This window comes from Hyaloscypha bicolor, assembly GCF_002865645.1.
Source record: "Hyaloscypha bicolor E unplaced genomic scaffold K444scaffold_117, whole genome shotgun sequence".
NCBI lineage: Eukaryota > Fungi > Ascomycota > Leotiomycetes > Helotiales > Hyaloscyphaceae > Hyaloscypha > Hyaloscypha bicolor.
This window is the reverse complement of record NW_020194619.1, coordinates 653,947-668,392: the sequence shown is the minus strand read 5'-3', so window position 1 is coordinate 668,392 and position 14,446 is coordinate 653,947. Positions and strand designations below refer to the sequence as shown.

General features: G+C 49.1%; 6 protein-coding genes across 6 annotated transcripts; 3 read left to right on the top strand and 3 right to left on the bottom strand.

The window, feature by feature from the left end:
* Nucleotides 1-204: 204 nt before the first annotated feature.
* K444DRAFT_39621 (uncharacterized protein) lies at nt 205-2,845 on the top strand. Its single transcript, XM_024872491.1, has 5 exons — nt 205-509; nt 568-812; nt 1,005-1,109; nt 1,346-1,953; nt 2,015-2,845. Exons 1-5 carry the CDS (start codon nt 355-357, stop codon nt 2,615-2,617), a joined length of 1,716 nt encoding a protein of 571 aa, XP_024733835.1. The 5' UTR covers nt 205-354; the 3' UTR covers nt 2,618-2,845.
* On the bottom strand, nt 2,780-6,257 carry K444DRAFT_39581 (uncharacterized protein). Its single transcript, XM_024872485.1, has one exon. The coding sequence runs from the start codon at nt 6,112-6,114 to the stop codon at nt 3,073-3,075; it is 3,042 nt and encodes a 1,013-aa protein (XP_024733834.1). The 5' UTR covers nt 6,115-6,257; the 3' UTR covers nt 2,780-3,072.
* A 78-nt stretch (nt 6,258-6,335) lies between these two features.
* On the top strand, nt 6,336-7,215 carry K444DRAFT_593598 (uncharacterized protein; the record flags this gene model as incomplete). Its single annotated transcript, XM_024878312.1, has 1 exon — nt 6,336-7,215. One exon carries the CDS (start codon nt 6,336-6,338, stop codon nt 6,957-6,959), a length of 624 nt encoding a protein of 207 aa, XP_024733833.1. The 3' UTR covers nt 6,960-7,215.
* A 926-nt stretch (nt 7,216-8,141) lies between these two features.
* K444DRAFT_615372 (uncharacterized protein) lies at nt 8,142-9,551 on the bottom strand. The gene is made up of 3 exons (XM_024880718.1): nt 9,361-9,551; nt 9,174-9,309; nt 8,142-9,076 (listed from the first exon to the last, which is right to left on the bottom strand). Exons 1-3 carry the CDS (start codon nt 9,443-9,445, stop codon nt 8,419-8,421), a joined length of 879 nt encoding a protein of 292 aa, XP_024733832.1. The 5' UTR covers nt 9,446-9,551; the 3' UTR covers nt 8,142-8,418.
* Nucleotides 9,552-10,118: 567 nt separating this feature from the next.
* K444DRAFT_534993 (uncharacterized protein) lies at nt 10,119-12,806 on the top strand (the record flags this gene model as incomplete). Its single annotated transcript, XM_024875252.1, has 6 exons — nt 10,119-10,169; nt 10,266-11,158; nt 11,215-11,535; nt 11,587-11,675; nt 11,729-12,078; nt 12,132-12,806. The coding sequence occupies 6 exons, from the start codon at nt 10,119-10,121 to the stop codon at nt 12,804-12,806; spliced, it is 2,379 nt and encodes a 792-aa protein (XP_024733831.1).
* Nucleotides 12,807-13,095: 289 nt separating this feature from the next.
* Nucleotides 13,096-14,224, bottom strand: K444DRAFT_632085 (Mov34-domain-containing protein; the record flags this gene model as incomplete). Its single annotated transcript, XM_024883441.1, has 2 exons — nt 13,096-14,067; nt 14,117-14,224. The coding sequence occupies 2 exons, from the start codon at nt 14,222-14,224 to the stop codon at nt 13,096-13,098; spliced, it is 1,080 nt and encodes a 359-aa protein (XP_024733830.1).
* Between the last annotated feature and the right edge of the window lie 222 nt (nt 14,225-14,446).

Sequence of the window (14,446 nt, the reverse complement as noted above, 5' to 3'; positions counted from 1 at the left end):
CTTTTTGATTTACATGTTTGGTGTTCTGCCGCTGTTCGAGAGCTCCTAGCCAATCAACGCGAGCGTTCGCACAAGGCTGAAGCCGGGCCAAGGGCACTGTAACACGAGGCCAACGCATCCCGAATTTCATTTCCTCAACTACACTCCCATGAACTCGCAGACAGACAACCTTTTCCACAAAGCCACTGACAGAACACGGTCATTCAAGAAATAAAGCTCGCGCCGATTCGAAGTGGCTTCTGGCAGCCATTGCGCGGTAGCCTTGGCTGCTCGACCCCTGCAGTCACTCGGCGTGCACGCCATCGGGCTTTGATCTCCTCTCTAGGCAGACAACGTCCCCCGGCTTGTTCAGCCATGTACCACTTTCAGCACGGAAGCCGGGCCTTTGCCCCTCAGGAAGAGCAACCCAATTCCCCTTCTAGCATGGCCAACAACCAGCCGCGCCGTCCTCTAGCCATCAATGACATGCTCAATCATGCGGCGCCTCCTCCATCCTCAAGAGACACAAGGTCAGTCACAACTATGATTCCAACCTATTCACGGACATTGCTTTGCTGACTAGACCAGCTACCCAAATCCAGCATACCAGTACATTCCACAACCATCTCTGACCCATCCTCCGCCAATACAAACGCCGGTGCCTCAGCCTCGCCACCTGTACCCACCTGGGACAGCATATCGACCTCCGTTTGACTCTACATTCCGTCATAGGATAGAGCTTCCGCCCCCGCCCCCACCCGAAACCAGTGAACAGCGTTGGGACGTTGATTACTACATGAGTCATCCTCGAGGCACTGTACCGCCTGATCACTGCAAGTCTCTCTTTTTTTATATCTTCCAGCGAGCCTGAACATTCAATACATTATAGACTCTACCTTTTAAGAGTACAAATTATGCTCATATGATGCGAAGAACCACTTACTGGCTCAAGCATTTCTTTGAACGAGTTCGATCAAAGGTGTTTGGTGTAAGGCTCTGTTTGCTAATGGCTGACACACCCTCAGATCCTTCTCAAACACTCCCTGAACTTAATTTCCAGAATTCACAAGAACTGGCAACTCCTACAGCAAGACCAGGTGTCACCTGGACATGCAAAACTTGTGTGTTATGTAAGTTACCACCCAACTCGTTCGGTTTTCTTGGAGAATCATGCCTGCCATTATTCCTGTCCTTTTATATCTTCATTCGCTCCGTTGTGTCTCAATTGGTCATGGTGTTAACTATTCCAGGCCTTGAAAAATTCGAGGGAGAAGATCCGAAGAGTCACTTTCCCCGTATGTATGCCCTTGCTTTCATCCCCATTCTCGTTGCCGTTGTTGATCCAACCAACGCTAACTGATATCAGATCAGTGCAAGAGATGCACATCCGGGGACTTCTGTGCAGGATGTCTGAAAGACTGGTTCCTGGATGCTTGCAAGAATGAATCCAAAATGCCACCGAAATGCTGCTCCATTATCCCGCTCTCGGCAGTTGCCAATCTTCTCAACAATGCACAGATTGAGCTCTATAAGGCAAAGTACGAAGAATGGGCTACTCCAGATAGGATATACTGCCCTATACCAACATGCTCTGCTTTCATTCCACCACGAATGTATACCAAAATCCGTCAACGACCAGCTACACCCTACAACGATGCAGGCGATACGACAACATTCCCAACACCCTCTCCCCCGCATGCGTTTAGTAACCCAAAAAGAGAAATAAAATCACACGTGGCATGTCCTATCTGCGGTGTCTCGGTCTGCACAAAATGCAGGTCCCTCACGCATATTGGAGAGTGCCCAGAGAATGATCTTGATCCTGCTCTTGAGGAACAATTGAAAAAATGGAAGATTAAACGTTGCCCTAAATGCCGAGCTGGAGTTCGGAGAATGTACGGTTGCTCTCATATTGAATGCAGATGCGGTGCGCACTTCTGTTGGGAGTGCATGTTACCAATTAATCAATGCGGTGTAAGTTCCTAGTTACTTTTCATCCCCCCACATTGTCCAACAACACTTATAGATCTGACAGATTCAGGGCCAATGTGACGATGACGCATCTGATGCCGAACCGGATTATCATGTGGAAGAAGACGACCTTGACGGCAATGCAGGATTCTACGAAGGTGCAGGTCCTGACTTTGGCCCGGAACCGTACGGACACATTATTGATGCTTGGGGATGTCAACATATATGGAGCCTAGTTATTCCCGCGAGCCCCTCTACCTTAGAACGGCGCGATATGGAATGCAACAGATGTTTTCGAATTGTGCAACCTTCAGCCAAAGAGGCACCTCCAAAACCTACTCTTGACGAGGACACGGAAATGACCGGCATGAGTCCACCCTCTCCAATCACTTTTTATGGAGAGCCAGCTTGGCAATGTGTCTCTAGACATATTGTCTGCACTCGTTGTCCGAAACAGCCTCCTGCTTCGCGGAATGGAGACCCTAGCCGGTTATGGACTTGTGACTGCGGTATTCAATGTCTCTCGTGTGACAGAGCTGAGGCTATGACCAAGCACGCGAACGGCGAGAAGCTTGCTAAAGAGCGGAAGGAGAAGATGGATTCCTTGGCATGGGAGTGTAGATGCGGGACAGTTATTTGCGGTGCTTGCAAATCTGAGAGCGCATGAAAGGACCGGGCTATCGAGGAAAATTGAGACAGATGAACAAATCTGGGAGAACGGCAATTGCTGTGAGCATTGAGCGTTATTTGGAGCCGGCGCGATGGCGAAATAAGATAGTCAATATGATCGATACCCATCTGTAATGCAGGCCAGGAGCGTCTTGTACAATTTAATCAAGGACCTTGCCATGGCAATATTTGCGGCTATTCTCAGACCAGTTTAAAGGTTCGGCATTATCCGAGGTAATAACCGCACCGAAATGTAGGAGAGCAGGATTGAGTTTCTTCTAAGTGACTGCCAAGGGGTATCATAGGTATTGTACATATAAAACACAAGTCATCTATGCCAATCAAACACATGATACAATAAAAAGCCTGCAATGAGTTGCGTATACACCTCGTGTGGAGATGGAAGCGGCCATCCCTTTTCAAGAGTCTCCAGTCCTTGTTCTCATCTCGTCTCTACATTGCCATCTGCTTCGTCCTGATATCAGAGTCGTTAATGATACTGTCCTCTGCATCGGCCTCCAGATCCCGAAAGATAAAGTCCTCTCCATCTGCTGCGATGTTTGTCTCATGAGACTGCTCCTCATCCCGCGGATTCCGCATATCATTCTGCAGCAGATCCAGGAACTCTGCTCCCGGATTTAATTCCATATTCCGCCGCCTCCTCATCGCCTCAAGAAGCTCTCTTCGTTTACTAATCTTGAACATGAGCGTCAACGGCCGCAGATCTACTTCTAGACCAGCGCGTTCCATGCGAGAGATGACATCGGCAGTATTTTTCGTGTCCTGTACACGAGCGTATCCGTTTACGAGACTCGTCCAGGTTACAAAGTTCGGCTCAATGATGCCCTTTTCTTGCATCATTGTGAAAACTTTCGCTGCGGCGCGGGTTTGGTGCTGGTTCATGAAAATCTTGAGGAGGATGGACCACGTGCGTACGTCAGGCTTTGGCGGAATGTGTGGTCTTCTTGGCTTTTCCTCTAGAGTTTCGGATAGCTGAGGGAGAGAATCTTGAGTTGGGTTAGAGTCAACGAGACGTTGGGATTTCGAGATTTCGACGTCGTTTTCAGAACCCTCAACCTTCGATTGCGCCTCGAACGTCCCACCTATCAGAGACGATTCGGGTTCGATCTGGCTGGCCAAAGGATCTTCGCCTACAGTGGATGGTGCAAGCATATCTCCAACAATGGCTGTGCAATCACCAAGCGTGTCCGGAAATTTACCCAGTGCCAGGAGGACCGAGTTCCAAATATGGGTCGTTTCGAGAAAATCTGCAATAACCGGATCACTGGTCGACATAAGAAGGCGGAAATGGTTATAAAATTGCTTGACAGCCCACGCATCCCGCAAGCCGTAGAGAAATGCACTTATCATCAAAGCTTGTGTCGGCATGGGCGGCTGCTCGAGTTCATCTTGGGGTATCGGTGAAGTCTCTAGGCGTTGGGCGTTTGGTAATATATCTGAGATCCAGGGAATAATTCGTGCTAATGGCTGAATTCGAAAAGTTTCCATATAAACCTTCAACATGTGATAAAAAGCAGCATGAGGTTCAGAAGGCTGGTCATGCTCCTTGGCCTTTTGCCGGTAGAGAAGGAAAATTGCATCTAGAACATCAGTGACAATGTGAGCACTCATTAACCCCTTGCCCCGAACGATTTCCATAACTGCTTCAATAGCCTCGGAGTCCATTCTGTGTTTTGAATCGTTCAGTAGAATCGAATACGTGTAAGTATCTGGCTCGATTCCACTCTCTATCATCATGTCGTGAATCTGCCACGCAGTGCTGTGGTTACCGATATCCACCGAATTTTTGATAAGGACGTTATATGTGATAATATTTGGCTGCATTCCCCACCCAAGCATGCGCTCAAATATATCCGAATCGGAGTAGGCCGTGTCTGGACCTCTGACGGACCGATCAAGTATTTTCGAGCACAAACTAAGCATTTTCGGGCTGTTGAAGTCAGAACCGTAGAGCTTCAACTTCTGCAGAATCTCCAAGACAGTATCTGTCTCACCGACCTTTGCAAAGCGGTACGCAAAGTTCATCAAAGTATTTTGGTGTAGCGGGTGGCGGATGTCTGTCATTATCTTGTACAGCTTCTTCAACAGAAATGGATCTGCGTGGGATAATAGGAGAAACGTTGAATGTTGAGAGATGTGAAGATAGTCCTTCGGCCCGATCTGCAGCAGACCGAAGACTGAATTGTGTATTCTGCGAATGAGATTTGGTGCGCGAGGTCCAGGTCGTCCACCGAGGAAAAAAGAGATAACATAGTTCAGACAGTCTGAGAGCGCATACGGAGGAGGAAACGGCTCCTGAGCATATGTTCCGGCTATGATTTTCAAAGTTTTGCCGGTTTTGGTTTGCAACGTCTTGATCATAAGCTCTGGCCATATCTCCATTTTCCGTTGTGGGCTAAACTTTTCCCATTTCAGACGTAGCTCCAGAGAATTATCTCCTTCATCCATTAATTCTCTAAGGAATGTCAAAGGGAATCTCGAAGTTTGCTGGAAGACGAATCTTGGCAGTCTCTTTCCTTTCATGGACAACTCATGGCGAAGATTTAAAACTGCAAATCGCCGGTGCCAAGTCCTAAACGGGGTATAGAGGCTAGAGTCGGTATACGGACTAAGGCGAACCCATTTTGGCCTGTTGGGCGGTATGTTTTGCTGCTTTGCTCTAGCCTGCGACTGGAGACAGAGCCTCCTTCGTCTTGATGCTTCCAAAGATTTCTTTCTGTCCGCTTCGAGTTGACGGGCTCGATCCCTCTTTAGACCGACCCGTTGTTGAGGTCTCCTCATCGCGCTGCGACTGAGCAGATGGTAACGAATTTTGAGTGCTTCGCGTCTCATAGGCCTTGCCTCTTCGGGGTCTTTCTCGTCCCCGGGTAAGAAAGGCACTCTCCTTATTGATGCCATTGGAGGTTTTATCTTAGGTCGGGGACCCCAAATTTCCCTATATTTTCTGCGGAAGTCCTCCTCTTCAGAGCTCCCAGAGGATTCTGGGCCAGGGGGGAGGCCATCAACATCCCTTAGCGCTTCGTGAAGTTTCTTGCTTCGAGAGTACCAGATTGCCTCATACTCTCTGCGCGACTCCTCTTCAGATATCCCAGAAGCCTCTACGCCAGAGTAATGACCATCAGTGTTTCCTCCTGGAGGTTTCTCCAGTCCTTGGCGCCAGTTGTATTCGTCATTTGTATCATTGCTCATAGAACGATCGAACTCTCGAGGCAGTTTGTGAACCTCCCGTTTCTTCCCCTGGATGCGCGATGTTGAACCCACAAAATGGCTTTTTCCTCCACTATTCTCCAGCGGCAAGGCTTCATAAGCGTCCTTCACAGCTTCGGACTTCTGTCGAACTGCCTGTGCCGTTGCCGAATGGACTGGACGCCCTTTGCACGGCCATGGTTGAAAAACTCGAGGCGCGAGGAATGGAAGGATGGACAGATCGAACGGTGGCCAGCGTTTCGTCAGCAGTTTGAAGCGTGGAGGCATCAGCTGAGGAGAGTGTTTCGTTCACCACATTGCTTCGTGATGCATGAGTTAGAAGAGGTGGAAAAAGGCTTGAATTGTAGCCCCGACACAGGGGATCCCTCTTTTCTTTTTTAGTATGCGGCCGCATCAGGCTGAGAAATTTGGCGCAACCTCACAGCTTCAGTTGACCAAGAACATCTCCACAATCTAGAAAGATTAATCCTCCCTACAACTCACACAATATGTCTGCGACTCATGCGACCTTAGGCGCAGCAGCAGATGAACGAAAAGCGCGCCTAGCCAAACTCAAATCCCTGAAGCGCAAGCAACCAGGCGATGAAATCGTAGCCCCAGAATCAACACGCTCGCCATCACCACCCGCCGAGCCAGATATAGCAAAGCTACATCTGTCTGGAAGAAATTATGACCCGGAAGCCAAAGGCCCGAAGCTAGGATTCGAAGCACCGCCAACATTGGCCGTCGAGAAGACCCTAGAGCAGCAGGCAAGAGAAGTCGAGGAGGAGATCAGGAAGAAAGCCGAGGAGGAGGAACAAGACGACAAAGGTGTGGATCTATTCAAGTTACAACCCAAGAAACCTAATTGGGATTTGAAGAGGGACCTGGAGAAGAAGCTCGAGATCCTCAATGTTAGGACGGAAAACGCTATTGCCAGGATGGTCAGGGAGAGGATAGAGGGGGCACAGAAAGCGGCAAAGTCGAAGTCTGGGAATGGATCCATCACAGCTAGCGAGGGCGGAGAGGAAATGGGAATGGAAGGTGTTACTCTGGTTGAAGGGGTCAAATTGAGGGAAAGAGAGGAGGAAGAGGAAGAGAGACGCCAGAAGGAGGATGAAGATTTGCAATAGAGTTAAGAAAACTGTATGATAAAGGCGCCATGAAGGGATAAGGGAGCATGGTGGAGTTTGGCGTTCTAAGGAAAAGTGGCTATAAGCCAGATGATCTGCCTTACAATGGGTGAACCTCCTGAGGTTCTTCTGTGAGAATCGAGACATTGGGGCTGAGCGATATTTTATGTTGTACTCGTCAAAGCCTCTACTGTTCTCCCTTTTACGTCCGCATCAACAATTCGCTTTTCTCTTTGTTGCACAATGCGATCCTGGCGTTTTCTTGGTTGTGGTAGAAGTCTATCGTTGCAAGAAGCGAGAGTTCTTTGCCCTGAGATATTCTTCGCGCAACCGTCTGGATGTTGCACTGTCACCAAACACTCACGGAATCTCAAGCAGCCAACATACAATCCCAAGCCATCCTTAGTTTCGCCTTCTTGCTGCTATGGCACTCGCTGCTCCCGTTGCTGCCGCTGACGAGGCCGTATGCATCGACCCCTTCGCGCCCGTTTGTGTGCCACCATGAATCCTCTCTGCCGCCGTGTCACGAGCTGATAAAGCAAAGGAATTCCGAGTCGGGAGGATGGAAAGTTTTAGATGATTAGAGTGACAAGCGGATTTGAGTGGAGCGGATGAGGTTGTTGCAATTCGCATTCGTTACTGTCATTCAAGAAATTGAGATGGGATGCCTTGAACCTTGTGGTAAATCATGGCTCTCGTGACTTTTTCGCCAGATCTTTTAGAGCTCCTTAGAGCTCCGTGTGGGACAGCCGAATAGAGAAAATTGTAGGGAGCCGAGAGGTCTATAGAGACTCAAGACTACCGTGTGTGAATGACTGTTGCTTTCTTGGGACTGTGGTGTGAGGATGAAAATTTAGAAGATATAAATAAGCATTCAAGTTGGTGTGGAATCAGCTTATACAGGATGTGCGTAGCAGGGAAGAACTGTCAGTCTGCTCAGGAAAAGCACAAGGAGATCCGAAGGTAATTGGAAAGCATTAGAGTATCAATATCGTCTGAAACTGGTCATGCTGCTTTGCAAATATTGAAGCTCCGAATTGCATAGCGATTTCATCCATTGCAAATATTATTTTACCGATTCACTTTCCAGTCTGAAGACAATCTCGATATATCCAAAACCCTTGGAGATTGAAGCAAAGTGCAACAAAAACGCTTGAATACTAAGATTCACTTTGGAGGCGGTGGGAATCTAGAAGGACAATTTCTTAGGCACAACATCTAACAAGAAATTCGTGGAGGCTAAACTTTCGGCTGTGCCCCTTGGTCAGGTCACATGGCTGTATCCTTTGGACATCGAATGCCTTTCCTTCGAATGAAGGTTCAAGTACAGTACCTTCACGCCAAGCACAACTGTTGACTTACTCCAGACACATCTTACCTAGATATAGTGTTCACTGGCAGACCACTCAAAGCTCTGAGGTTGTTGTAAGGCCTTGAGACTATCAGCCAAGTATATTGCCTATTGACCCATATTCATTGCCTGAGTCAAGGCCAACCTCTTGCTAAAAGGACTCAGGCTCCTTTCTCTTGGCAGTGGTCTGTAGCTATCACGGGGAGGGCCGCCATCACTGAACCTATCGCTTCCACGCTGTCGATCATTTGAAAGTCTTCGTCTTCCCCTGTAAGGACTCCTGCTTCCCGTTCTCCTGCCTCTCGCAGGTGGGCTTACTTGCTGGAATCTTCTCCTGGTGCTCCTGCTATCTGTTCTTTCCCTTGAAATCCGTCGGTCTTCTGAAGTATAGGAGTCTGCGGATGAGAAGGAACGTCGTCTTCGCTTCTTCTCGGATTCTGTAAGATGCTTTGGAGGCGGTGGGGATCTAGAAATGCTCGGAGATCTGGTCACAGACCTTGACTCGTTACGGCCAGGGTTCCTTCGTTGTGGAGAAGATGATTTGTTTGACCGCATAGGCTTGCGGCTCGCTGAGTGTCTTGATATCTCTCTTGGGGATGGCGATCGAGACATGTTTGTGGAAATAGTTGACACCGAGACAGATGAGTGAGAAGCTGATCGTATCCTTTTGGGTGCACCTCGAAGTTCCGGATCCTCACTATGCCTCTCACGCTTCCGGCCCCTCTCCTGCTCTGCCTTCGCAAGTTGCTCATCGGCCACACCTTTTCTGCAAGACAGTCATGTTAGCAAGAGATTCAAAGAACCCACTGTTAAAACAAGAACTTAAGTAAATGTAACTATTTGTAGGGTAGACAAAGACGAACTTTCTGAGCAGTTCCTGCGGAACCTCACTCGTCAACTTTGGGACCAGTTTTGGATTCAAGAGCTGCTGAGTTCTCGAAGGGCGTGAAACATATGGTCGTTCTTGAGCAACAGCTTTGCACTCGTAACTATAGTGGCGTAGATTTCAGTCAGCCGAGTGCCCGTGAGGAGGGTAATGATTGTACATATCTCTTTTAAGACATTTCTGGCATAAGGTAGTCGCGGTTGCTTTCGACGGGCCTCCAATGGTCGGCCCTCTGCCGTACCGATTCATGATTCGTAGCGTAAAAGAGTGGTGTCTACTCAGTATAGTGTTCAGCGGGAGACAACTCCAGATGCGTTCGAGCAGACGAGCAGTAGTTCCTCGTGGTGGATCTCAATTGTCAGGACTGTCTCTGCCGTTGCGGGTAACTTTTTTAAGGTTGGTTGACAGGGGGTCACCGACGCTACAGTAGCGCAGCCTTTCCTTGACTGGATGCAGCGATTTTGGAGGAGGCCGATTATTTCTCACCATCCAAAAGGGCTGAGATGCTCTGACCTTTCCCCGCCAACAATCCCTCAAATTCAACCTTTGGCCAGATATCGAGAGTCTGGGAAGGCCCTGCGAGTATTTGGAGCCGCGGTCGTACGAAGGTCAAGTCCAGAAGGCAACACCTCACCAGCATTGATCCACCGTGGTACGCCTTGAGCCAAACGGACTGACAAAACCCACGCTTTCTCCATAAACTCCCTCATAACCACCAGCAGCTTGTCAGCTACGACAATGACCAGATGTCACGTCTCTTCATCGGGCGCTCTTGTTAACTTTCTCCCTTAATTTTAAATTCTACAAAAGCTTTGGTTTTTACAGGCCTATCGCCTGGTTGCGATCTCACCTTTGTCCGCCTCGGGCTCCGACACTCTTTTTCGTCGACTAGAATCAGGTCTGGTCGGACTTACACTTCAATATGGCGACTGCGCCAATGTCCGCAGCTACATCTAGACTGTCGTTCGCGAAGGTATGTGGAGTTCGACACATCTGGTCTTCTCAGCTTTGCGTTACGACGCCCAGCAGGCATAGGAATTTACAGCTAATGTTTGCCCTCTTTATTTAGGTAGCTGCATCGGCAGGTAAAGACGATGTAGCTCTTAGCTCGTTTACCAAAGTTACGACCTCGACATCTCTCCGAGACCAGCGAAAGGAAAACACTCGGCTGCACGCCCAGAACGAAGTAGTAGACGGATCGGGTCTACCGAATGCAACATCCGAAGACACATCCGCAGTTACTTTGAAGAAGGAATTTTCTTCGGGCGAGCCTAGCTTGAAGATGAAGCCAGAAGAGCCACGTTCTGCGGAGCCTAGCGCCAGCGAGGCCAAACTTGGGGACGCCGTTCAGGCTTTGAGCGTCAACTCTCCCATGCCGAGTCTTGTCGTGAATGGTTCGGGGCTTGTAGCCAGTAGGAATAAGGCAGATGCAGTTGACGGATTCTCGGAAGACCCCTTTCAACGTACAGATTCTGGTTCTGAGCTTGGAACTAAACCACCAAGTCTGGACGGAAAGAGCATCACATCTGGGACTACTTTTGCGCTGGATGAGAAAGAATCTTTACGCCCTGATGATAGTGCGAGTGTCAAGGCTGCAGAGGATGATGATACATTCTCTGGGCGAGGTTCTATAGTGGCAGGTTCAAGAATTGGATCCGAAGCTGCTGGTCGGGCATATCGTGCACAGTTCTATGAAGCCCCTGACCGACGAAGTATGCAACCCATGCAGGAGCGTCAGAACCAAGGCATTAGCACACCACATAGTGGTTCTTCTGGACAGCAGACAACAGATGATGGCAAACCTAAGCCTCTCATTGGAGCAACCGGAGCACCAGAAGCCTTCAGTCTGTTTTATCGCCAGACCCCCGATGAGAAGTTACTAGAAGCCCTGGAGTCTCCAAAGGATAGAATCTTCCTTCTCAGACTTGAGCAGGATGTGATTGAATTTGTCAAGGATTCTAAGTAAGTTATACCTCAATGGTTAGCCCCTTTTGTGTCTTGATTCTGACGCTACATAGAGAACCTTTCATTGACCTGCCTCCTTGCAATTCATTCTGCAGAATGCTTACTCACAAACTTGCTGATTACTATCACATGACACATCAAGTTGATTCCGGTGCTGGTGCCGTTCGGATCTTCAGAACACCTTTCTGTAGGCTGCCGCCCTCTTTGACCAGTATCTCCAACCCGCCAACCTCAGGCAACACCCCGCCCCCCACGATGCCAGCAATGAAAATCATGCGAAGGGGTGGCGATGGTGACACTGGTCCTAGCCCTTCCAAAGCAACCTCGGAAACCGGCAGTGATGGCAAAGATAAATCTCTCTCAGCGAAAGAAAAGTTTGTGTAACTCTTTACCCTTGTCGTTTTCTCTCTGCTGACTCGACTTAGATTATCTCGAGAGGAAAGGGAGGCAGCTTATAACAAAGCCAGAGAACGCATATTTGGGAAGGAAGAAAAAACCGGCGATGTCACCCCAGGTGTGTCAATTCCTTTTTGTCTCACACTGCTCCTTGCTAACCATTAGCTACAGAAACCGAAGAGGGAAATGAGATGTCTCGCTCGAGCTCGCTCTCAACCAAGGACCGGGCAAGCCAAAATAAGAGACCTAAGCCACCCAAGCAGCGTAGAGACGACTCTGAAAGCTTCGATGTCAGGTCCCAGTATACACCGTTCTTCCCCCAACCGCAAGGTCCAACTTGGGCCCCAACTCAGCAGTTCGCTCCCATTGGTCCCCAGCCATTTAATGGTGTTGTCCAAAACAATTACCCAAATCCGATGCAACCTCAGTTCATCCCCCAACCAGCTCCACAGTTCAACCCTGGTATGCCAATCAACAACATGAACAACGGTAATATTCCGATGTATAACCCCATTCCCCAGGTAATTCATCTCCACGCTATATTGGGTGGATCTTCAAATTGACAGGTCTACAGCAGTATCCTCAGCCAAGTCAGCAACGCTTCCAACCTCACAGTGCGCCGATCAGCGCTTATGGGTCACCTGTTCAGTCACCTCCACTGGCACCCCAGCAATGGCCTCAATCGAATCCTTACCAGAGCCCGTATCAGACACAAGGACCCATGCCAAGAGCTCCCCCGAATTCGATACCTTATGCATTTGGTCAGTTGCCTAGCACAGCGAATCCAGCCGATCCGAAGAGTCAACATCCCATTCCTGGGAGCTTCAATCGCCACGCCTTCAACCCAAAGACACAATCATTCGTTCCTGGTAATGGTGGCCTTCCGCTTCCTCAACCGATGTCCCATCATGGCACTCCTCACCATGGGTCTCCGCACCACGGCTCTCCCCATCTCCAATACAATGCCTTCACTCCACCTCAACAACAGTACAACAATGGAATGGGGTACAATATGGCTCGGCAGGGTTCAAACAACTCTTTGCCCTCTTATCATGCATCTCCTCACATGGCTCATCGGCCGATGATGCATCAGGCTATGCCACAAAGCCTCCCTCAGAGCATGCCCCCTAATTTGCCACAAGGCATGCAAGGAATTCAAGGAATGCCGCAGAATGGGCAGATTGGAAATCATCTCCCCAACTATGGTAATTCATCTACGCTCCCTCCCAAGCCACCAACTGGAGTTTAGAGACACGCGGTTACGTGATCATCAAAGTGGCGTATGGTAGCATTGGTGAGGAGTTAGTGGGAAATGCGTGCATCAAAACGACTTAGTTTACAACATTGGCTGATAGACTATGAATACATAAACTACATAAAAAATAGGTCCTGATCACGAGTGACGAGATTGGTGAAGAATGGTATTCTATTCGATTGGCTCTATAGCCCCAGTAAACGCCAGAACTTTTTCCATTCCTGTACAATGCAATTATGAACTGCACGGCTAAGTCTCATGGAAGGCGTTCAATTATCACATATCACTCGCTCGGTTCTCTCGGTTCTCTCGGTTCTCTTTGTTGCCCACCACCACGTCCACCTCCCCTCTTCCCACCTCTCTGGCCACCACGTTGCCCCTTGTCTCCACCGCCTTCGCCACCAGTTGCTGCCAACGCATCTGATCCGCCCATAGTGAGAGTAGCGGTAGCCAGCCTTTGCGAGAGATCAATTTGGGTGCGAATGGTGTTGGCCAGATATGAAACAACCAAAACGTCCTGGATATGGTTGTTGAAGTCCCGCTCGATGTCTTGTGGGTCGACTTTCGGTGCCAGTGACAAAGCGTTCATCAAGAATTGTCCCAAAGCATTCGACGGCTCCTTTTCCTCATCCAAAACCGAGTTGACATATTCTGATACTCGCTCAAGCAGATCAAGTGTCTGATCCACAGCTCTCTCTAGACCTTCAATGTCCGAAACTACTGGCGCCGCTCGGTTCTCGCTATCCTTTGCTCCAGATATCAACTCCAGGCCACTCTTCTCGGCTTCGCCGTAGCGGATCTCGTATGGTACTGGGATGAACAGACAGCTCTCGGCAGCACGCTCAGCGTTTACCCCAACCGGGGCACTGATGTACGCTCTCGCTTCAATCTCCTTTCCAGCCTCCGTTGATACCGTCAAATGGACTGCCGGGTGAGGGAAAGTTCCAGTCTCGGGACTTGCGAAGAAGTTCTGAATTAAGGCGCTGAAGCTGTTGAGTTCAAGGCTTGTCGTGTACCATCCTAGCAACACTTCTCTCGGGTTGGCTTTGAGTTGTAATGCGAGCATGTTCTTCTGGTACTCGACGTCGACCTCGACTTGATCTTCGTTCTCGGTATGGGGGATCGCGAAGCAATTTCGTACTTCCACTTCCATGCCGTCTTCTGAGCGGACGCCGAGTAGGGCTCCAATCACTCGCGTTGATTGTGTGTCGCGGATGTCACGTCGAATAGCATGATCGAGGATGGAGAAAACGGCCTTTATATCATCAGTTCACCATACGGTAATTTCGTGTGCTTGGACGTACTTGTGGTTGAATTATGACATTGAGAGGTGCGGTTGTGGGCTGTACACCGATCGCTGAAGGCGCAAGAGGGCGTGCAAGATGCAGGAAAGAATCAGTACCAACCGCCATGCTGGGCAACTTTCTCTGGGGTCGGAAAGGTCTGGGGAAGGCGTCAAACGGGGTGTTGACTTCAAATTTGCTGCCCCTCGTCGTCGCTTCCGTTGTGTGCGAGATTCGGCGCTAAGATAAGGATTCACGTGCCAAATGTACTTTTCGAAGACTTGCAAGAAGACTTCATATTTGAATTTAATTAAAGTTATACTTTATATCCTAAAAGGCCTTATATCCTCA

Coding starts and splice junctions, on each gene's coding strand:
- K444DRAFT_39581 (XM_024872485.1), bottom strand. CDS start 6,114: ATGCCTCCACGCTTCAAACTGCTGACGAAACGCTGGCCACCGTTCGAT.
- K444DRAFT_615372 (XM_024880718.1), bottom strand. CDS start 9,445: ATGAATCGGTACGGCAGAGGGCCGACCATTGGAGGCCCGTCGAAAGCA. Junction 9,310..9,360: donor CCAGAAATGTCTTAAAAGAG/ATATGTACAATC, acceptor ACTGAAATCTAC/GCCACTATAGTTACGAGTGC. Junction 9,077..9,173: donor CCGCAGGAACTGCTCAGAAA/GTTCGTCTTTGT, acceptor ACTGTCTTGCAG/AAAAGGTGTGGCCGATGAGC.
- K444DRAFT_39621 (XM_024872491.1), top strand. CDS start 355: ATGTACCACTTTCAGCACGGAAGCCGGGCCTTTGCCCCTCAGGAAGAG. Junction 510..567: donor CCATCCTCAAGAGACACAAG/GTCAGTCACAAC, acceptor TGACTAGACCAG/CTACCCAAATCCAGCATACC. Junction 813..1,004: donor CACTGTACCGCCTGATCACT/GCAAGTCTCTCT, acceptor ACACACCCTCAG/ATCCTTCTCAAACACTCCCT.